Source organism: Mixophyes fleayi, chromosome 12 (genome assembly GCF_038048845.1).
Source record: "Mixophyes fleayi isolate aMixFle1 chromosome 12, aMixFle1.hap1, whole genome shotgun sequence".
Taxonomy (NCBI): domain Eukaryota; kingdom Metazoa; phylum Chordata; class Amphibia; order Anura; family Limnodynastidae; genus Mixophyes; species Mixophyes fleayi.
The window spans coordinates 4,640,412-4,663,765 of record NC_134413.1 but is presented as its reverse complement, the minus strand read 5'-3'; the positions used below and the strand labels follow the sequence as shown (position 1 = coordinate 4,663,765).

General features: G+C 42.1%; 1 protein-coding gene across 2 annotated transcripts in view; it reads right to left on the bottom strand.

Moving 5' to 3' along the window:
• Positions 1–23,354, bottom strand: part of RIN3 (Ras and Rab interactor 3) — a 49,856-nt gene that overhangs the window by 6,890 nt on the left and 19,612 nt on the right. For both annotated transcript variants that reach the window (XM_075193341.1, XM_075193340.1), the window contains exons 2-7: positions 16,405–16,582; positions 15,028–15,142; positions 9,754–9,826; positions 7,522–7,613; positions 3,406–5,301; positions 1,083–1,391 (exon numbers count right to left, since the gene is read on the bottom strand). In XM_075193341.1, the coding sequence (XP_075049442.1) occupies positions 1,083–1,391; positions 3,406–5,301; positions 7,522–7,613; positions 9,754–9,826; positions 15,028–15,142; positions 16,405–16,582 (2,663 nt within the window). The remainder of the gene's footprint in view (positions 1–1,082; positions 1,392–3,405; positions 5,302–7,521; positions 7,614–9,753; positions 9,827–15,027; positions 15,143–16,404; positions 16,583–23,354) is intronic.

The following is a 23,354-nucleotide window of genomic DNA, read 5'->3' as shown; positions in this document are numbered from 1 at the left end:
CAAACCTATTCTGTATTGTGTTGTGGATCAGGGAAGAGGAAGTAGCAGCGGATACATTGTAACAGTTTTAGAAGAGTTGGCATAATGAGGGGTGACTAATGTGCAGTGGAAGCTTAGCCATGGTCAGGCGCTAGTGATGAACTTAAATACTAGGGCAACCTTTCCCCTTTATCAGTATTATTTGCAGCGTCGGCTTCCACATAAACCTTCCAGTAAGCACATTTGCATCATTAAATTCTTTATAACTTGTTCACAGCACCAGATAACGGGACGACACACACGTACCCCAGTAACTGGGAGTTACTCTGTGGTGGGAATATTATAGCTGCAGGAAAAGAGTATATGTAATATTACTGTCCCGGACGGGCTGCTTGGGGGCGAATGTGGATATTCAGCTGTGATCACACGCTGAACGCAGCCTGCACTACTGTTAGAAATCATTACTCTCTATAGAAATATAGCGGACAATCTAGGATGTAAGCACCATAAGGAAGGCAGAGCTGTAATCTCTAACAACAAATCATTTTGTGCAAAATAACTTTTACCTCTAAAAATAGGGACATTAAAATGCATCAATTGATTTAATTGTTTTCCCAATGGATATAATTGATTCTTTAATATGACCCTTTGTTCCTGCTACAAAATATTCTGCTCCTGATCGTTACACCCATCTTTCCAGTATCATTACCAGGGTGGAATCAAGGAATGAATTCAATCCAGGTACCTGCTGTAGACAAATACCTGTCCTGTCCAGAAATAGAAGCATGTTCTAATGTAAAGCACAACTATAACTAGAGAGTAATTAATGTTATAAAGCACACCTGATTCTGTCATATGATTGCTGCTTTAACATATCACTGTGGCATAAAGAATGTTGGCATTCACCATTTCCGTTTTTTTAATTCAAACTCTTATTAATGGTTTATGATTATGAACTACCATGGCAACCACAGCCACATGGAGTGAGCAGAGAGACTTTGGTAAGGCCTCTCTGAGCTCTGCCTGCACTGTGACATCCTTCTAGTTACTCTGGTAATAAAACATTGTTGTGCGATAGACACTTTCCGCAATATGGTAAATACCTGGGTTTCCTGTTGCCATGGAGTCATAGATGAGCTTGCAGGACTTGAGGAGGTAGGTTATCTTCTTCTCCGGGGAGTAGGTCTTGTGCATGGTGACAAACTTCTGCAGAATTTTCTCCATCACCCCGCTGTCCGGCACGCTGGTGGTGACGCCCAGGTCGGTGGTGGTCGTGTCCTGGATGACCAGCTGGTTCTCCGTCAGCAGCCGCAGAGATCCGTCCTTATTGTGGATCTCGCGCAGGTAGCATTCAATAGGAGACTTAAGAGGCTTCAGTACGCACTTACACAGAGCCGCCTCCACTATGGTGTCTGCTCCGGCACATGGGAAGAGAGAGATGAAACAGTTATCAGTGCTGTGGATATTGTACATAGCGGTAGATTTACTAAACATTGTAAAAGGGAAAAGGTGTTTCCCATAGCAACCAATCAGATTCTCGTTATCATTTATCTAGTACATTATAGAATGATAGCTAGAATCTGACTGGTTGCTATGGGCAACACCCCCACTGTTCCTTTTTAGACATTTCCTAGGTCAACTCTAGATTGCAGAGTAAAAATTATCTTATCATGTGAAACAGACAATTTTTTTTAATAAACTAAAATTTGTAATAGAAGTGGGTTTTATGTGTTCTAGCTGTGACGAGGGAGTTTTCCTCTTGAGATGACCGTTTGTTGCTCTGTATACGCATACATTTACTAAATACACTCCTTTTTTTAATTTCCTTCCCTTGTCAGTTAAGCCTTGTTTATGTTCAATGCCCGGGACTACAACACAGCTCGCTCCTGCTTTGTGCATAGGATGCAGTTTTATCCACAGAGCCGTTCTGTGTCACATCCAAGGGCAGCAGATATAATAAATGCTGCCTCGATGATCAAAAGAGGGAAATTGCAATTTTGTAACAGTTGCAGGAGGGTATGTACAAAAAAAGATAATCACACCAAAAACAGAGACATACAAGTAATAAAATCTAAGAATAATTTAACACATTCTTTTTTATAAAGTATTTATGCTAGATATTTTACTTTGCTTAGATGTTTGTGGTTTTAGTTACTATGTAAAATGTTACTGTATACAAAGTAATAAATATATATTACATTATCATTCTGATGTTGCAAGAGTAGTGTAGAAAGTACAACAAACCCTAAGTGCAGGACTAGTAGTGTCTGACATTGAGCGAATGTGTCAAATGTATTTTATATTCTCCACCGCAGAACTGAAACATTTACGGAGTGATTCCAACACGGATACAAAGTTTTAGCACAAACTAAAAGTTTCTCCTTTGGTTAATTTCTATCTTTTATCATTCCAGAGCAGAGCTGGGCAACCTATCCTTCAAGCTGCTGGGGAAGTAAACATTTCAGTATGTCCTGTTGCTGGATGGTCATACTGGAACTTGTAGTTCCACAACAGCTGGAAAAAGCACAGGTAGCATTCTTCTGATCTAGATCAAAGTAGCCGAACTAATCCTTCAGTATGCTCAGCTAGCCATGTTTTTAGGGTGTCCTTGATTGAGAACATTTAGGATAATTAATGGCCCCAGCCAATTAGATTGAATAGTCTGTTGTGGATTATTATTGTAGTTTATATAGATGCACCACATTGTGCAGCGCTGCACAGAGATATTAAATCATTCTCATTAGTCCCATGAGCTCACAGTCTAAATTACCTACAAATTATTAAGGTCCATTTTATCAGAAGCCAAGTAACTGTTTGTGTGTGTGTGTGTGTGTGTGTTCGCAAAACATACTGATCAAAGGGAGAACATACAAACTCTACACAGGTAGGTCCCTATTTGGAATCGGATGCTGTGATGCAGCAATACTAACCACTGTGCTAGCCACAGTGTGTCTATAAGACATGTGACTGGATGGATACCTTTCACAACTCCAGGGGCCTGATTCATTAAAGATCTTAAATGAAGAGGATTCTTATTTCAGTCTCCTGGACAAAACCATGTTACAATGGAAGGGGTGCAAATTAGTTTTCTGTTTTGCACATAAGTTAAATACTGACTGTTTTCTCATGTAGCACACAAATACTTGATAGCTTATTTGTACACTGAAATTTAAAGTTGATATTTGTGTGCTACATGAAAAAACAGTCAGTATTTAACTTATGTGCAAAACAGAAAACTAATTTGCACCCCTTTCATTGTAACATGGTTTTATTAAGGAGACTGAAATAAGGATCCTCTTCATTTAAGAACCTTAATGAATCAGGCCCCAGGATTCTATGTCTGATGCATGCACCATTGATACATTGTAACTCAGTAAATAAGTCTCACTACTCATCTCTGTGGTAGTAAAATAAAAAGCCACTTACCGATCTTGTCATCCGTGTAGATGGTATAATCCACCATGGACTTCAGCTCCGTGCTCTGAACTAGGTAACTCTTCAGCTGGGTCATCATCAGTCGGATCTCTTGAAGCATCTCCGTGCTGGAGCTCTGCTTGGCCATCATCTCCAGGCTGTAGGCTTTATAGTCTTGGACCAAGTTCCCAAAGTAGGAGTCCTTGTCATGAGCCAGCTCAGTGATTCTCTTCTGCAGCTTCCGGTCCGCGGACATGAACGCGGTGAAGACGTTACTGATGGCTACGATGGACAACCTGTTTTTAGCCCTGTCCAGCATGAAGGAATGGGACTTTCTAAGTGAAGAACTGACCGGTCTCTCGGTATCTTCCTCGGCGCTGCTGGTAGAGTAGGAATCCGGTTCCGGATTAGACAATTGAGCGACTCGGTCAGACGTTGGGGAATTCAAAGATGAATCCGAACCCTTCTGTTCCTGGGACGACAATCTTTTATGTCGGCACTCTTTCATGTCGACATTTTTTAAGCCACTGGATTTTTTGGGGCTATTGGGGGTCTTTGGCTGTTGTTGAGTATCTAAGCTGATTTTTGGATCCCGTTTCCTTTGATCTGAATGTACAGATGATGCCCTTGAGGAAAGTTTATTCCTTCTTGGGGGAGGTACAGGGGGTGCTTTCTGACCAGGTTCCGCTTTTTGTTTCCGCTCAGGTGAGATCACCTTATTTTCCGGTTTGGTTTTGTCGGTTACAGGCGTCACTGCCAGTTCCAATAACTTTGGTTTAGGTTTTGTCCTAATGACTTTTAGGTCAGGAGAGGTTTGACTTGGTTTTCCCTGTAGCTCCTTTTTCATGGCTAATATATCCGTTTTGGTTTCTGAACTTTTTCCCGATTGCCGCCTTCTCGGAACAGCAGGTGGAACCCGAACAGGAGTTTGACGTTCAGATCCTTGTGGCTGTGAGTCATTACCTACTGTGTCTTTTTTCTCTTCCAAACTGTTGATTCTCATATTCTGCAAAGACTGGTCACCAAGATCCACATCGACTGCTAGAACTGTAGAGGATTCAGCAAAGTCCTTCACCTCGTTTACAGTTTCAGAAGGTGAAGAGGTCGTAGGAAGGTCCGTCTGTGTTAGTTGAAGAGGACTAGAAGACTGAGGTGTAGCAGACTGATCGGGGAAACTAGGACTTGATTCAGTTGGAGAGGTATTAGCCGGTGAACATACAGAGAGAGGTTCCGTTGATGAACAATTCAGAGAGATTAGATCCGTTGGAGCACAGTTAGGTGGAGAACGTAGAGAGAGAGGACCAGTTGGAGGAGGAATATCAGGAGAATGTAGAGAAAGGGGTTCAAACTTAGGCGACTCAGGTGGGGAACTTGACGAGAGAAGCTCAGAAGAAGGAGGGGGGCTATCAAGAGGAATTAGAGTAAGAGACTCAGTTGGAGGAGAACCAGGACAGACAGAGATGGACTTAGATATTGATGGGCTTGAACTTCTAGGAGATGAGAGCATGGGAGATCCTACAGGAGGCGAGTGAGAACGTGAAGCTTTATAACTTTGAGGAGGAGCAGAAGGGGGAAGTGAGGGGAGTGGTGGCTTATGTAAGGAAGGGGGTGGGGGTGGTGGAGGAGGAGGAGGTCTCCTATAGACAACTCTGGGCAGTTGAAGATCATGTTTTGCATCACAGTTTATAAGAGGAAGTTTACCAGAAGGTTGCATGTTACTACATTCTTCGATAAAAATAGGATCAACAAACCACAGCCTGTCATCCCCAACAGATATTTCAATTTCCCACGCAGAGTCACTCGCTTCTTGTGAACCATGTTGGCTGCAGCTGGTGCTGTTATCATGGACATTCCCGGACTGGGAAATGATCAAACCTCTTTTGTGTCTTATGGAAGAGTCCCAGAATCCTGTGTGGAGAAATCAAACATAACGGTAGTCAGGAGTATTCCTAATTCACATAGAAAGCTGTGTGCATTCCTGTAGTACTCGGGGAAGACCTCTAACCTCAACACACCGCATTAATGTGGTGTGCAGACTATCGGAGGTCACCAAAACACTTCGGAAGACTTATTGACCAGGGTAATTTTGTCCATTAGAATAGTGTCAGAACATTATTTTTTTCCATAAAGTAATTTCTCTTGCCCCTGAATTTACTGTGAAAGTGCAGGATTTTGATAAGAGGGATTCCAAAACCTTCATATTCTATGTATGTAAACATTGTAATTACTACTAATAAAATAGAGCATTATATCCAGACAACAGAACTCCACAAGTAAAGAAATCCTGGGTAGAATTATTACTCTACCGCGTCGCGCTGCCGATTGGTAGACGTGGCTCTCGGTACAGTTGTGCCACAAGTGATGTTATTAAACATTATTGCTCCTATTTGTCCCAGGTCGTTGTCCAAACACTATCAGGGACATTTAGTAGAATGCTCTATAGAGCAATCAGTATTTTCTTTGCTGGTGAATTGCAGAAAGCGCAGAAATGTCTTAATGCAGCTTGCTATGTTAGCAAAATCCATTTTCACTAGAGTCACAGAACAATCACAAATAGCAGTGTTATTAACATTATGGGCGGTTTAAATAAAAGCGCTGGAAAAAGCCATGCGGTATGCAAGTGTTCGTCACAAACAGCCATATGAAACGTTCTGTAGTGTTGTAACTTCGCGTGTCGGTATTATAGATGAGTCTATAGAGCCTCATAGGCAAACCGAGGGTGGTGGGGGGGGTTCCTAGTGCCTGGAAACCCCCCTCCAATGGCACTGTATAATTGAGGTGGCTGGATCCTGCTCCCGCTTCACACAGCTCTGCTTGAAAAGGGATAGCTGCGTGCACCCAACAGTAATTCACACAGCATTGCCCATGTATATTATGGGGATAGGAAGAGATGAAGAGTAGCCAAGTACTGTCTAATATTATAGCCACGCCCCCATGCATGCTGGTCACGCCCACTGGTGGCGTGGTGTGGAAACTCCCTCTACAAATCCTGTGTTTGTCTCTGACTCTGACCCATGATCTCTCCTAGCTGGTACCAGCTGCTGTAGACCCCACAGAGCCATCTCTGGGTGCCCACTCACCATGCAACTGTAAGGCCAGAATCACTTGTCTCTGTACCATCTATCCCCCTTAAGCGCTGCAATGTTCTGCGTTGTTTTTCCAGATTATTCCAAATAACAAATGCAGAATTTACTATCCAGATTTAAAATACCTGTTAAACTCATGTTAACCAGCTGTACTCTTTACTTATACATTGTGTAAAAACAAATGTTACAAATTAGGTAAACGGCTCTCATTATCCTGTCACAAATACAGATTTTCATTCTGACCATACTAAAATGACCATTTGCAGTCTCGGTCTGTGAGTACAGCCTCACAGCTGCTTAGTGTCAATATCGGGGAACTTGTCTGTTACATAAGTCAAGCCCTGGTCTGGTACATGACAATACAAGCAGATAAGACACATTGTGTCATCCGAGAAACGTGCCCATTTCAGAGGACCTGGTTTCCTAAGAAAATGTATTGCCAGCGAGTGCCACAGAGCTACCTTACCTCACTAGACAGGGTATGTACTGGCTTGACCCATAAAATGTGAAATAAAGGATTTGCCTGTTAACCCTTCCACCCAAACTGGCAGAACGACAGTTCCTTGGTCACTGCGCATTCTCCTATCACAGCCGCCATCTTTATGCAGACAATCCTCTCCCGTTTACTGACCTCGTCCTACACAAGTCTTATAACGTACGCCCCAACCTACAAGAACACCCAGAGAGAAGAATTCTATGCCCAAGATGGGGATTGTCCCCCATTGTCAAAACAGTGTGGCTCCTGCTATAAAAGTTATTTTAATAGGCAAGACATTAAGATTATCCCTGTTTTTGCGATAAGCTGTGTGAACGCGCCAGAATGGCACATTCATGTCAAATAGGAAAAGGAAAAGTCTGACCAATCAAGAGAGTTGACGGCGGATTCTCAAGGGCCGCGTGCGACATCTGTGGCGCCTGTCACCCATATTCTGAGAATAAAATGTCCTCGGTTTGATATAACCGAATTTTCCTTCACCAGGAATAAAAATAAAAGTTTACAAACGTCTAAGACAGAATTATAGCCGGTATCTTTAGGACTCACCTGTGCCAAGGTTAGAAATAACTTCAAGATCTTTCAAACTCTGCGCCTTGGAGATGACGTGCGGCAGCTTCAGGGGTGAAGGTAAAATATCTCTGCGGAGAGAAAATCAGATTAATCTCCTGGCTGCAATGTTTAACTCTAATTCACTAAAACGTTTAAAAAAAAACAAAAAGTTGAGGTGCTGCCCATAGCAACCAATCAGATTCTAGCTATCATTTATCTAGTACAGTCCAGAACATGATAGCTAGAATCTGATTGGTTGCTATGGGCAACACCTCCACTTTTCCTGTTTAGAAGGATTCATAAATCTACCTCTTAGAATTCTACAAAGTGTTACAATGTAACAACAGAAACGGTTACAATAAGGACAGAACATTAGAACAACACTCCACAGATAAGTATCTGTGCAGTAGAACTAATAGAAAAATATGTCAAAATATTGCCCTTTATTACACAGCTGGACATATGTAACAGTGACGAGAGTTGTACATTCACTAAGTTCCTAGTTGGAACGTTAAAATTTGTTTCCTCCAGAGATCATCACTCTTTGTATATTAGTGACTGATAAAGTAAGTTTTTAGTATAAGCAATAAGAGGAGGAAAAAGAAAAATATTTTTTTTTTTATGCAATATTGCTTTATTTAGGTTTCCATAGTTTTACAAAAACAACAATACAAAACAGTTTCCATTAAAAATATTTTTCTAAGCCCAACATTTTCATATAAGAAGCAGGTAAGGAAGATACTTTGTGCAGTCTCCCCCTTCCTTTCCACTACAGTTCTGTTAAAAAAAATAAAGTGAGACCTCTCCACCATAAACACTAATAGCTTTTCCTACTACTCTGACTGCATCCAATTCTGAAAGTGGTGCGGACATGGGACAAAACATTCAAATCATAAAGCATAGCATGTTAGTTATGCTTGCTCCGATATCATTGAAACTATTCTGCAATCTGTACAAGTCATTTCTATTACCTACAGCACAGCAAGCCAATCTCCAAACAGCTGCAATTCCTAGATTAAATGGCAAGAAGTGTTAATATACATTTTAAAAACCAACAAACTCCTGGATTTTAGCCATAAGGCACAAGACCAGTCATACAGCATGGGTTTAGCCAATACTCGACTCAACAGGAGTAAAACATGAGGGTATTGGCTCCAGGTCAAGAAATCTGGTTATCTAGGACTTGTAAAGCGCAGGATGGAGGGGAAATCAAACAGACCGGCAGACTCATAGTACACGTGGAACAGATCAGACACGGGACAGATTAGGCGTGACACACACATGTACTGTAATTACAAATGTCTGTTTTCCTTGGTAATTACAGGAACACAATACAGAACCACACAATTAATGGGTATATAACCGCTTCCCACGACAAAAATAAACTACAGACATAATGTCACTATGCCCTGGAGTACACGGTCCTCTGGGTGCAGATTTCGGGGCACCTCACACAACATGGACATAACATTTAAGGCGACAGGAACTTGCGAAGTGCTCAGTGAAACAGGTGCTCAATTCATATTAAATTTACAAAGATAAAAGGAGCTGAAAATAGTTGTACATTGTCCATAATGACCTCATTTGGCAGCCTGTGATTCTGCAGGAGTTGTGGCTGGGATTAGTAGTTCCACAATGGCCAACCTCCATGTCATTGTGTAATGGTGTATTATATGCATGTTATGCAAATCATTACACTGAATTATCTTCTCTTTTTCACTAAATCATTTAGGGAGGGACCCTTCATCAACGTATACAGCCGGGCGCAAAAGGTCTCTACACCCCAGTGTTAGAGATTTATTAATGTACAGAAAATTGTAAAAAAAAAAAAAGTATAGAATTTATGTAATTTTGAAATCCTAATTTATCTTCCCAGATGTAGTACTTGCCCTTTAAATTCCAGACGCCCAGTGACAAGTGGCAGAATGATCGGCTCGGACATGAGAACAGGTAATATATCCTCTATATTCCTCTATATGTAGCAGCATCCACAGTAAACAAACATACTTTGCACGTTTAACATATGACCGATTCTGTTCCGACCACACTAATGAGCTCCAGTGGGGCTGGAAGAGTACCCGATTGTACAGCGTTCCCGATAGCCACTCACAGCGCTTATCCAGGGGAGCGGCGACAACACAGCACCCTCTATACTGATTTATAGGAGCACACGGCCATATGAAAACCCCCAGACAATCAGCATGTCCTGCAGAACATGGATCTACTCACCTACTCACACAGTAGAACGACACCAGCTTAAATATATCCTTAAACACCAGCATGGAGCCCTCCAAGTACATCACTGGGGGAAACGAGAGAGAGAGGGAGATATAATAAGTAATATACACATTAAATACAGAGATCTAGTAATAACAGCCAGGAATAGAACGCTATGGCCACATTGTATCAAATAAAACATTGCATGTTACCATAGATTTACCGGGGTATAAGACCTTCATATGTGACACTAGAACAATGGATATGTACCAAACCCTTCCCCCCGTACTCACTGACTAATGATAACACCACATATATATTACCACCTAGAGGCAACTTTGGGGTTTTCCACCTTCAGACAACTTTACTTGAGTACAGATACACATATCAGCTCAAGATTACAGCACACAGGTAGATAGGTTAGAAACAACTTTTACGTACGCTTATTGCTGCAGCAGAAATGGTAACAACCATTTATATTTATCTCCCTGCAATTATGTTACTGCATTCATTGTTTTATATTTATGTTACTGCATTTCTGCCACTGCATTTATGTTACTGCATTAACTGGTGCATGTGAATTAAAAGGTTATTAATTTTATTAATCTAGTCTTGCCCCAGATGCGTCTTGCTGCCCCCTCCTTTCCTTAATCCCCAATAGGGCATCTGCTTTCAATAACAAGAGGAAGGACTCTGCAGAGAGGAGCAGACAGAGAGAGTTACGTTGCTGGTTCCTCTTTGCGATGCAGCAGCTTCTGATTGGTTGGTGAAGTTCACTGAATAAATGCAACCAGCACTTTGATTGGCAGTGGCTTACTTCCAATCACATTGTGCAATCGATAGAGGAGGTGGCTCAGTGGTTTTCAGATTAGGGTTCTGCATTTTTATCAATGTGGGGGGGGGGTCTGTATTACAAACTGTACATCAGAGGGCTGTATTGTAACACAGGTAGTCTGTATCATATACTGTAAATATAAGGTTGTGTTTTGTATGCCATTAATCAGATTTGGCTCAGAAGAGCGTCTATTTGGAATATGGGTCAGATGGTGCCGAAAATGTATTTGGTTATTTTGCTGTGAAACTATACTCTCCCCACTTATCCAGCTGTGTGATATCACGCTCCCCGAACAAATACACCCCATAATGTCTGTGCACCCAACTTTACGTCTCAGGACCACGCACAGTATCCTGAGTGAGGTGTAACTACGCAGACGATCGCAAGTGACGAGCGGCCGTTGGCATCACACCGTGTACTCTGCCATCTATGTCGCCCGCCTGGACCTTCTGCTCTCGTCCCCGCGCTCTTCGTTAACAAGCCCCAAGTCTCCGGTTGATATCATCATCAGTTATTTATATAGCGCCACTAATTCCGCAGCGCTGTACAGAGAACTCATTCACATCAGCCCCTGCCCCATTGGAGCTCACAGTCTAAATTCCCTAACACACACACACACACACACACACACACACACACACACACACACACACACACACACACAGAGACTAGGGTCAATTTTTTGATAGCAGCCAATTAACCTTCCAGTATGTTTTTGGAATGTGGGAGGAAACCGGAGCACCCGGAGGAACCCCCCACAAACACAGGGAGAACATATAAACTCCACACTCCATTTCAGTTTAGGTCTCCCGAACTATCAGCATGCGGCTTCAGCGACTGTAACAACGTAACCCATGTGCTACTCCTAGTCCTAATCATTATGTAGGATACGGAGATGGTGCTCCAGGTGTATACACGTTACCAGACGCCTCTCACGCTGCAGACTGAGCAGTAAGAGAGTTGTCTCACAGTATAACGTGCTAGTGCATGGGCTGAGAGACCGCTCAGGTGACGCTCTCTCACGAGAGACATGAACGCTGGTTGATATGTAGACAGGCAGAGACACTTCTTTCTCAGGCCGGCCACAGACTTGTCACTCGATGACACCACAGAATCACTTCTCTTATTTGGTTTACAAGAAAGCAGGAGCAAGCTGTCCTCTCGCAGACTCACGTGATGCTGCGGGTGGCATCTGCTGAAAGGGTGACCAGGGGCCCCAAATCTCTCCAGAGTAACTCACAGACCTCTCACGGTGACACAGCACCCATCCAGCAGCAAATATGTAGGGTGAGATTTATGAAAACTGATATATAAGTAACTGTGCGGAAAATATCTTGCAACTCGCAGCATTTCTCCAGTTCAGTTTAGCAAATGTCTAACGCATTGCCGGCTGCGGCACCTGTTATACGCAGGGAGTTTTCTTTGCACCCGTTTACAAAGTCTCCCCCTTAAAACCCAAACATAAAAGTTTCAGATATGAACCATGAAGGTAAAATACACTGTTCAGCGTTACCCCGAGATTCTAATGTCGCTCTGATAGAAGGTAAAGTGTCACCATTACTCACAGCGTGGTTCTGCAGAGCAAGTCTACAAGCCTGTCAGTCACTGTCTGCCTGTGGAGTTACCAATGCAGCACTGTTAATGTATAGAATTAGCTGTGTACTAGGCAGCTAAGTTACTTTTATCCCGTTTCCAATTCTGATCAGTTAAAACCTCTAGAAACTGAGAGAAAGAAAAAAAAAACACCCAAATGTGCATCTTCTAGGTAGAGCGATTCAGAGTAAAGCAATTTACACAAGTTACAAACCAATCACAACTTGTGACTGTAGATTGTATCAGCTTCCTTGCAATTTCCCCCACACACATTGAATTTATGAATTAATGAGACCCAATCAGAAATTAATTTAAATCAACTGCACAAAGACCTTGCGGTGTAAAATCATACAGAATTGTACAATTAAAGTGCACTCAAATTTATTGCATAAACGTTTTCTAGATCATCCAATTAGAATACCATGCAATGTGATTGTGTTTAGAAAACATGGCATCAAAACCATACAAAGATTTTATTGCAATTTAATCAAAATCATTGGGGGGTATGCAATTGTCAGCGAGTCATTTGAATGCTGTTTTTTTATAATTTTCCAGCGGGTTAACTTTACCCGCAATTCAATTCCATTTTTACGCTACAGTTTTTTTAATGAAACGCCCCTCTCGCTCTCCAGTAGAAGGTTTATTGAATGTATAGGGTGTGCGAGAGGCGGCCGCGTTAAAAGCTCTTCAATTGTTTTTTTAATGCGGCGCGTTAAACAGGAAAATATACGGTTTTATCTCGCACCGCCTTGACATGATTTCAAACACCTCTGAAAAGTGTTTGAAATCATGTAAAAAAAAAAAAAAAAAAGTTAAACTTATAGTGATCACTAATGCCTAACTTGTGTAAGTTGATTTTCTTGTGAAAGAATAATGAAATAAAACAAAAAAAAAACACTAATGGTATAGATGATTGTATGGTAAAAAATAGTTCAATTAAAAAATATGCTAATGAAAGTACTGAAATGTAGATATTATCAATGTGTAATGTAATCTAATGTATGCAAAACCCTTTTTATTGTGTTATAAGTGACTGCGTTAAAACTCCCCTTCACTCCCCTAAAATCTCGTAAACACAATGTTTAACAGGCGGGGGCAGCGTTCCCTCTTTTTTAATTGAATTGCACGAGTTTTCCCGCTGCGCTAACTCAAAGTGATCGCTATTGCCGTCAAGAAACCGCAGGAGTTTTGTTTTTTTTTACGCTGCGGGGAAAGAAAAAAAAAAAAAAACCTCGCTAACAGTTGAATACCCAATTTGTGAAGTGGGAGATATTTTGAGACAAGGGAAGAGGTGTAAGTTGGTGCAGTGTTGGTTATAACATTGTCTGTTAGAAATAACTTATATTGGATTCAGTAAAAGACAGACAACCGATGTAGGGACTGACTGAGCGGTAGAAGAACGTTTTATGAGGAAAATTAGTATATATTAGGGGTTAAAGTCTGATTAGGGGACGACCAGTACAGAAGGAAATGCAACAGGGACATGAACCTCTTAAAGATAAGTTTATTTCTAAATTAAACAAGAATTATTTTACCTGAACATACACAACAGAGATAAGTAGGAAGTGAATTACTTTCCAGGACAATTACTGTAAGAGGAACTAGACTTATTACTAACACCTACCAGAGAAGAGAAGGAATTGCAACATACACATTTATCAAGTAAGTAGCTGTTCAGATGTAGTGCTAGAAAATTTACCCAAAACGTCAGTAGAGGAGATGAAAGAGGAACTGTATGGGGGAAAGTACAGCCCTGATTCTGTCGTTTTACTATAAACAGTTGTGTTATTTTCAATTGAGTCCAGGGGTAGATTTATCAAACCTTCTAAAGAGAAAAAGTGGAGGTGTCGCCCATAGCAACCAATCAGATTCTAGCTGTCATGTTCTAGAGCAGGCCTGTCCAACCTGCGGCCCTCCAGGTGTTGTGAAACTACAAGTCCCAGCATGCCCTTCCAGCTATCAACTGGTTGTCTACTGGCAAAGCATGCTGGGGCTTGTAGTTTCACAACACCTGGAGGGCCGCAGGTTGGACAGGCCTGTTCTAGAGGGCACTGAATAAATGACACCTAGAATCTGATTGGTTGCTATGGGCAACACCTCCACTTTCCTTGTCTTTCTTACGCATTAATTACTTTTTGGATACAAAGATGCCACTTATTTATTTCAATACACCTATGGTTAATCTAAAGGATTACTACTACTAACTATATCATTTGCATATCTGTAATATTACTTTTTATTATTACCATTTTAGACTTTTTGTATCATAATAAAAAATATTGCAGATTGTTTTCAGGGCTGATTTGTACAACAGAGATTTATTTGGGATATAGCTGTAGTATTTTTTTGTATTGTTTGGGAATTATACAAAAATAATGGTATTATTCTATTTCAGGAATTGATATAAACACAATGAATTCATTGTGAGTACACAGTAGGATTTATTAAAGGTCTCTATTTATTGCCTAATGTTTACCAATTAAGATATAGAAATATGATGCTCTGACCGAATTCAGATTGTTTTAGTTGGATTTTATTAATTGTGGAGGTTTGAGATTTATATGGACTTTTATATTGTTATATCTTGTACTGTTTAGGTCAGTGACACAGGGGGACTGAGAGCCAAATCCTTACAAATAGAAACATTTATATTGCCACTGGGAATGTTTAAACAATCCCCACTGTGAAAATGCCTTAAACTGAGTAACTTCTATCATATCACTATTACTTTTTAGGATAAAGGTCCTTTAATCATCTGCTAAAGGACATCGCCCTCTGGTGGTCATATGATAAACCGCAGTGTGACATTTAGGTGTGGAAGAGATTTGATGTTAAATAATTGACAAATTGGAACATACTTGTCTTCTCCTCTCTGATGTTGCAACGGAGGATGTCCGTCGCCTCTTTCTGCTCCGAAAAATGAACCCAGAGGACCATGCACTTCATCTCCACATCTCGAGTTACCAGGAAGACCTACAACAGAGACACAATGTAACAAGATTACACAACACTTCAGGGTATAAACCTCATTACAGGTAGCACAAATGTAGGGTGAGGGATAAGAGGTGGTGTCCTCACCTCCATGACCCTCTGCTCCCCCTGCTGGGTGTTGTAGTTCTACAACAGAAGGACACTCGCAGATCGCATTCCCCAGTTCCTACTCATCGCATACACAACATGTTAAATTATTAATCAATAACGATGCATCTGGAAAAGGGTGCGTTACAAGGGGATGCCAACTACTGGTCCAGAAAAATGTCATCATCACATAATTATGTCTCAGACAACGCAGAGACCTCTGGGGACCCCAGTGGTGAACAGCCCATCCCCTTACTCTGTATTCAAGTTATACAGCTAAAGTACAACAAGCTATTAAACACGAATACACGTGTCTCAATGAGAAATATACCATATTTATGATTACAGGTTATATTCACCTTATTATTAACACTCCGTAAAATATATATATGGGCAGAGTTATCCTGCACAGCAAGCTATATTATCTGCATAGTCTGCATCTATGGCAGCACGGTGGCTCAGTGGTTAGCACTTCTGCCTCCCATCACTGGGGTCATGAGTTCAATTCCCGACCATGACCTTATCTGTGACCTCTCTCAGTCTGTGTGTGTTAGGGAATTTAGACTGTAAGCTCCAATGGGGCAGGGACTGATGTGAGCGAGTTCTCTGTACAGCGCTGCAGAATCAGTGGCGCTATATAAATAAATGGTGATGATGAATCTGTAGAGGAGCAGCACAGACTGACAGCGAGTTACGCTGCCGGCTCTGCCTTAGTGCAATGCAGCAGCTTCTGATTGGTTGTTGAATTTATTCAGTGACTGGTTCACTGAATAAATGCAACGAGCACTTTGACTGGCAGTGGCTTACTTCCAATCACATCTTGCAATCTGAGGCGGAGGAGGCTCAGTGGTTTTCTCTGCATTTTAATCAATGTGGGGGGGGGGGGGTCTGTATTACAAACTGTACATCAGAGGGCTGTATTGTAACACAGGTAGTCTGTATCGTATACTGAAAATATGAGGTTGTGTTTTGTATGCCATTAATCAGATTTGGCTCAGATGATGATGATCTATTAATACAAGTGGACATTTCAATTCTAGATGCACAAACATATTGCACAGTGACACCTAGTGGTTGAAGTATGGTGGTGACCAGGTTTGCCCCATATCAGCTGCTCAGTGGATGAATTATACATCTGATTAATGAGGTTCACCTACCCCAGAGGCCTCTCTGCTGAGCATTTCCACCGCTTGCTTCTGACCCATGCATAGCTGCAGCCAGACCGGGCAGGTCTTAATGAGCCGGTCTAATATACTGATGCCAGAGGATGATACCTGGCCGTTCAGTACAGGATCCGAGCGATGAGGCATCTCTGGGACTGCGACATCTGTGGAACTGAGAGATACAGACTTTATATGGATCTGTAAAATAGAACATATTTGGGGAGTAGTAATTTCACTTGTGTCACATGACACCTTGTCAGGGTTCCGGGATGGAACGTATAAACGTCAGGACAACACACACACCTGGATACAAGGATGCCCTTATACCTGCAACTGTGTTTCACATTAAAAACATTCGTATTAAAAGGAATAATGTACTATCCTCCACTGTGTAATAATACAGATATTACTTTGGAATTAAAAGCCTACAGGCTCACAATTGTATATGGTCACAGAACTACTCTGACCTCCAAAAGAGTTATACTGCACAGCATAATGGCACTGTGGTTAGCATTGCTGCTTCACATTGTGGAGGTTAGTTTCCAACCAGGGCCTTATCTGTGTGGAGTTTGTATGATCTCCCCGTGTTTCCGCAGGTTTCTTCCTACAGTCCAAAAACATATGATAGCGTACCTTAGCGCTGCGCCCAATTAACCATAGCAGGATGTGTGTCTGGTAGGGAATTTAGATTGCAAGCTGTATGTAAATGATAAATATTCTCTGTACAGCATTGTGTAATATGATCGCGCAATATACTTGCATAATAATTTGATATTTTGTTTTTAGGTTATTTTTACATCTCTTCCTGTTATACATTATTTAACCAGAGATATATTTTCAGAATTTGCAGATAAATGGGGAGATTCAATTCGGGACGCACATTATTACAGCTACTAGTTATTGATGCACATTATTACCGTTAGTACGGTAATTTCAATGCTCATTTTTGCTCGTAGCTTCCGAGCAGAAATCAGTGTTTAAAATACGGTACTAACGGTAATAAGGCGGTAATGATGCGCGCTGGGAATTTGAATCTTCCCCATAATATTGTATCATTTAATCAGTGATTATATACCAAAATAAATAAAAATAGTTCTAATAAAGTAAACTGTGAAGGATTAATCACAATCAGCAAACTACACACCCCATGGCTTGCAGCAAGAGGGACACAGTGCTTTTAACACTTGCCTCTTCCACTAGTTCCACATCAGGTTTTTCCGGTTGCAGGTTAAGTGCAGAGCGTGTTTGCCTCGAAGCCTTACCGGATTATGTCATTTACCGGTGCCTGACGAGGCAAGTCGTGGATGTCTCAGGGAATGAAACGTCTTGCCCAACCAGTCATAATTATTAATGCAGCCGTCCCACATGGAAAAGGTTCTGTATTCTTCAATAGTAAGTTAAGAACCTTTTAAAGCATGCTTCTGATCAGGATTTTAAGAATATGTGTGGATGTTGTAAATAATACGGCTGCCAGTCACAGACTCACAGCAGGACGCAGAAGGTAGATGGTGGTGGGAGGCACTACTTTACAGTAAATAGAGAAAACAGAGCTCAGAGGGGCATTCCAAAGACTCTATGCTCACTACATGATGTGCCTTGTGACTGTGGTTGGCATGGTAGTGCATGGTGCAGAATTATAAATCATTAATAGCAAGTTGAGGAAACCAACCAAGAAAAAATGGTAAAATACCAATATGGTTATTAAAGCCTGCCACAGTGGCTTAGAAAAAAAGCCCGGGAAAAAAAGACTGGTAAAAAACATTTTCATGGAATTGCTGCTGTTAAGGCGCATTTTAGGGAATTTATAGATTGATTTTAATCTGATATATGCTCCCCCCCCCAAAGTTTTCTCATAGTGGTCAACAAGCTCAAATACCAAAGTATAACAAGTCAGTTATTTCCTTATAGTTTGAATCTACCAAACTGGACAGGATTTCTGTTACCAAGACAACTAAAAAAACTAATAAATATTATGAAAATAAGCCTCTACAAGACTATTTGTGATAAAAAACAAACATGTATTGAAATCAATAAGAACTACAGAAAATGGCTAAATATAATGTATAGACACATAGCTGACATTTTTGTAGACCTGTCCTCACTAACACATCACTTGTCTCCTGATATACTCTGTGCTGCTGGGGGACCCTGCTCCTTCCACTATATATCTCTCAGTCTGTGGCTTCCTGCTGCCTCCATTCCCCTCCTCACATCATGTCACTGCCCCTGTCACATGCAGCCCTGTCCTCACTAACACATCACACATCTCCTGATATACTCTGTGCTGCTGTGGACCAGGCAGTCTGCTGCCATCTCTGTCAGGGTACAAACACTCTGCAGAATCAGCGCATGATGAGATTTATTTAATAAATCATCTGAAAATGATCAGTTTCAGAAAATGTGAAAACAATAAAAATAAAACGGCCGCACTATGGAATGCAGCCCCTGGGACGAGCGGAATGGAAACTATTACTCTATACAGAAAGCAGAAGGAAATGTTGGCGACTTGGATTTATTTCCCGGCAGGAGAGACCCCCTGGATGTGACGTCATAAAACGTTTCTGGGACCCATCCTGTCCTGACCTAATTCAGCTTAATAAAAATATATTCTGTAAACTTCATAGAATAATAATACCGGGCATGGATCTCAATATATACAACATAAGACCCTGCCCCATTATATAACCTCTGACCACGTTCATAGTACAGGTCTATTTCAAACAAAAACAGATACTGAGAATCGCATCTAGCAGAAAGAAATAATACTGTGCAGTAGATAGCTCCAAATTCATCCAGAACAGCAGAAGTTGTACTGTGTACTCCATACATACAGAATAACATTCGCTACTAAAACTAGCATCCGGTATACAGGAGTGATATTGTGCATATATACGTACATACAGAAACAAAACAGGTATTGAGAATCAATCTTACAAGAACAGGGAAGTTGTACTGTGCCATGGCTTTACTTACAAAGAAATAAGACTTGGAACGAGAGAATGGTTCTGTATAGTGAACATGCACACTGTATAACATATACTGAAAATTAAACCTTACATGTAGAATAAGAGAAGTAGTACTGTGCAGCTAAATTACAGTAAACTGCTCAGGAACTCTGCAAATTTTGGCCGCAATACCATAGATTTCTCGTATACTTTGTGTTTGTTATGAATCATTCTTACATGAAATACTTCAGACTTGCAGTGAACACATGTTAATCTCATTCACAGTTCCAGAAACAGGAGACACGCCCTGGACTAACCCTTAACTCAACGCTACGATTCTCCCCCCGTCTAGTACAATACACAGAACACTTCTCAATCTTATCTGCATCCTGCAGCTACAATGGTATGTTCTGCGTCCTTCCTGCGGAACACAGAAAAGGATCCCATACTAGTGCAGAATCCAGGGAGAGACATTCAGCCCCCCCCCCCCAAAAAAAAATATATTTTTTATAGAAACACGAAGGTTCGGATATACGGGGAGAGTTCACCACAACACAGACACAAAGCAAAGGATTAGACCGGGCTTGGCCAACCTGCGGCTCCCCAGGTGTTGTGAAACTACAAGTCCCAGCATGCTTTGCCAGTGGATTGATAGCCGATAGCTGGCAGGGCATGCTGAGACTTGTAGTTTCACAACACCTGGAGAGCCGCAGGTTGGTCAGGCCTGTACAAGAAGATTTATGAAATAGGCATCATTTACAAAGCGCATTTACTGCCCGTCCTCTTTCTGCGTGCCCTGATCCCTGGCATTGGTGCCCATAGTCTGCTCATGGGCATGCTTCCAATGCCAGAGTAGGTCTCAGCATCATTTAAGGGGTTAAGAACACCCACAGATAGGGGGCGGGGCTGGCAAGTTTTAGCTCGGGGGCTAGGACTCGATTTAGCAGCCTATTAGGAACATTTTAAAGTAAAAAAAAATACAGATGGCCCAGGGGCCCAACCCAAGATAGCTAACTATGGGACCTGCCCCCCTGCCCCCTTGTTACCCAGCCTGCCCCTGCCCACAGATCACTTCCCATCATGACCTGTGTGTTCTCTTAACCCCTTAAATGCAGAGGAGCAGTGGACTTTACATGACTCCGAAAAGGACGATCCCCACTGGCCCCTAGCACTGCGAGAACACGGCTCAGTTTAACCTCATGGATTAAAGTTAAACATGAGTGAGAGGTCATTGTGTCTTTTTTACAGGGATCATTTACGTGTGTGAATATATTTATTATATTGCTCAGATTGAGTCTAGAAATGCACTTTCCTGACAATCAGCTACATAGAGATGCGAAACGCGTTGCTTTAAAAATATAGAATAAGCTTGAAGACCCCCAGCCCGGAGCTGGTGCAGAGTCTTTTTGTGGCGTGAAAACGGTTGCGAGCTCCTCTGCACAGAAAGGGAAGTTACATAATGCGTCCTCTCCACCACTTTCTCTCATTTCAAGGATCATTTTATCACAGCTTTGCAAAACTAGGCGCCCTGGTGCACTCTGCAGGATCTGCTCTCGCCGTGAACAGTTTCTACCCTCTGTCTGTTCAAACATGTGCTCCATCCACAGATGCCATCGCCCTGAGCCGCAAAACTTTGGTGGAAAGGGAAGCGTCTGGCAGCACCAGAGCAGCGCACCGCGGTCATTCATCAATCACTCGCCAGAAGTTACAATATGGAAGAGCAGTAAATACTAAAGTCATGGAGTATTTCCTCCATCAAACAGCACACACACAGACACAGACATCTCCCAAACCTTTCTGATCATACCACAGGTGGGTCACCCACAAGGCAACCTAGGCTACAGTCTAGGTCCCAATTCCTCTTTTTTTGATGGTTCATATCCCCCACATCGCTCATACCCACCGCACCACTGCTTCCAGCGCACACAGTCTCCAGATCGACCAGTTACACCCGCCTACTGACTGCACCCCCTCCTCAGGTGACACCCTAGATGCACCTGGGCACACTGGCCAGTATGTCAGATGGGGGGCCCTCAAACTAATACCATGCCTAGGGCCCTATGAATCCTGCCCCTTTTCTTAGAACCTACCAATCAGTAAAGACTTGTAAAATGCTCAGTCAGCAGACGGATGAGACGGACAGCATGACATACAGTAGCCACATACATTGAAATCAGGTCATCTGACTGGATGACGCCATAACCAAATCGGTGGCCAATTTGGATGAACAGGTGAGTTGTCAAATTGGGCGGATCTGGTCTTGTAGTTGGATCCTACAGGAACCTAAAATTGTGATCAACACAGATAATTGCTGCCATTGACCATTTTCTTTGAATGATAAACACGAGATCAGAGTTTGTTCCTTTCTCCAATACTGACACACAGACACACACACTAACACTAACACACAGACACACACACTAACACACAGACAGACACACACACTAACACACAGACAGACACACACACTAACACACAGACACACACACTAACACACAGACACACACACTAACACACAGACACACACACTAACACTAACACACAGACACACACACTAACACACACACTAACACTAACACACAGACACACACACTAACACACACACTAACACTAACACACAGACACACACACTAACACACACAGACAGACACACACACACACACACACTAACACTAACACACAGACACACACACTAACACACACACAGACAGACACACACACTAACACACACACTAACACTAACACACAGACACACACTAACACACACACAGACAGACACACACACTAACACACACACAGACAGACACACACACTAACACACACACTAACACTAACACACAGACACACACTAACACACACACAGACAGACACACACACTAACACACACAGACACACACACACACTAACACACAGACACACACACTAACACTAACACACAGACACACACACTAACACTAACACACAGACACACACACTAACACTAACACACAGACAGACACACTAACACTAACACACAGACAGACACACTAACACTAACACATACAGACAGACACACACACTAACACATACAGACAGACACACACACTAACACAGACAGACACACACACTAACACAGACAGACACACACACTAACACAGACAGACACACACACTAACACAGACAGACACACAAACTAACACAGACAGACACACACACTAACACAGACAGACACACACACTAACACAGACAGACACACACACTAACACACAGACACACACACACACACACAGACACACACACAGACACACACACACACTAACACACACTAACACACACTAACACACACTAACACACTAACACACACAGACACCCACACTAACACCCACACCCACACTAACACCCACACCCACACACACAGACACACACACACACACACACAGACAGACACACACACTAACACACAGACAGACACACACACTAACACACACAGACACACACACTAACACACACACACACACACACACACACTAACACACACAGACACACACAGACACACACACTAACACACAGACACACACACTAACACACAGACACACACACTAACACTAACACACAGACACACACACTAACACTAACACATACAGACAGACACACACACTAACACATACAGACAGACACACACACTAACACAGACAGACACACACACTAACACAGACAGACACACACACTAACACAGACAGACACACACACTAACACAGACAGACACACACACTAACACAGACAGACACACACACTAACACACAGACACACACACACACACAGACACACACACACTAACACACAGACACACACACACACTAACACACTAACACACACAGACACCCACACTAACACCCACACCCACACTAACACCCACACCCACACACACACTAACACACACAGACACTCACACTAACACACACAGACACCCACACTAACACACACAGACACCCACACTAACACACACAGACACTCACACTA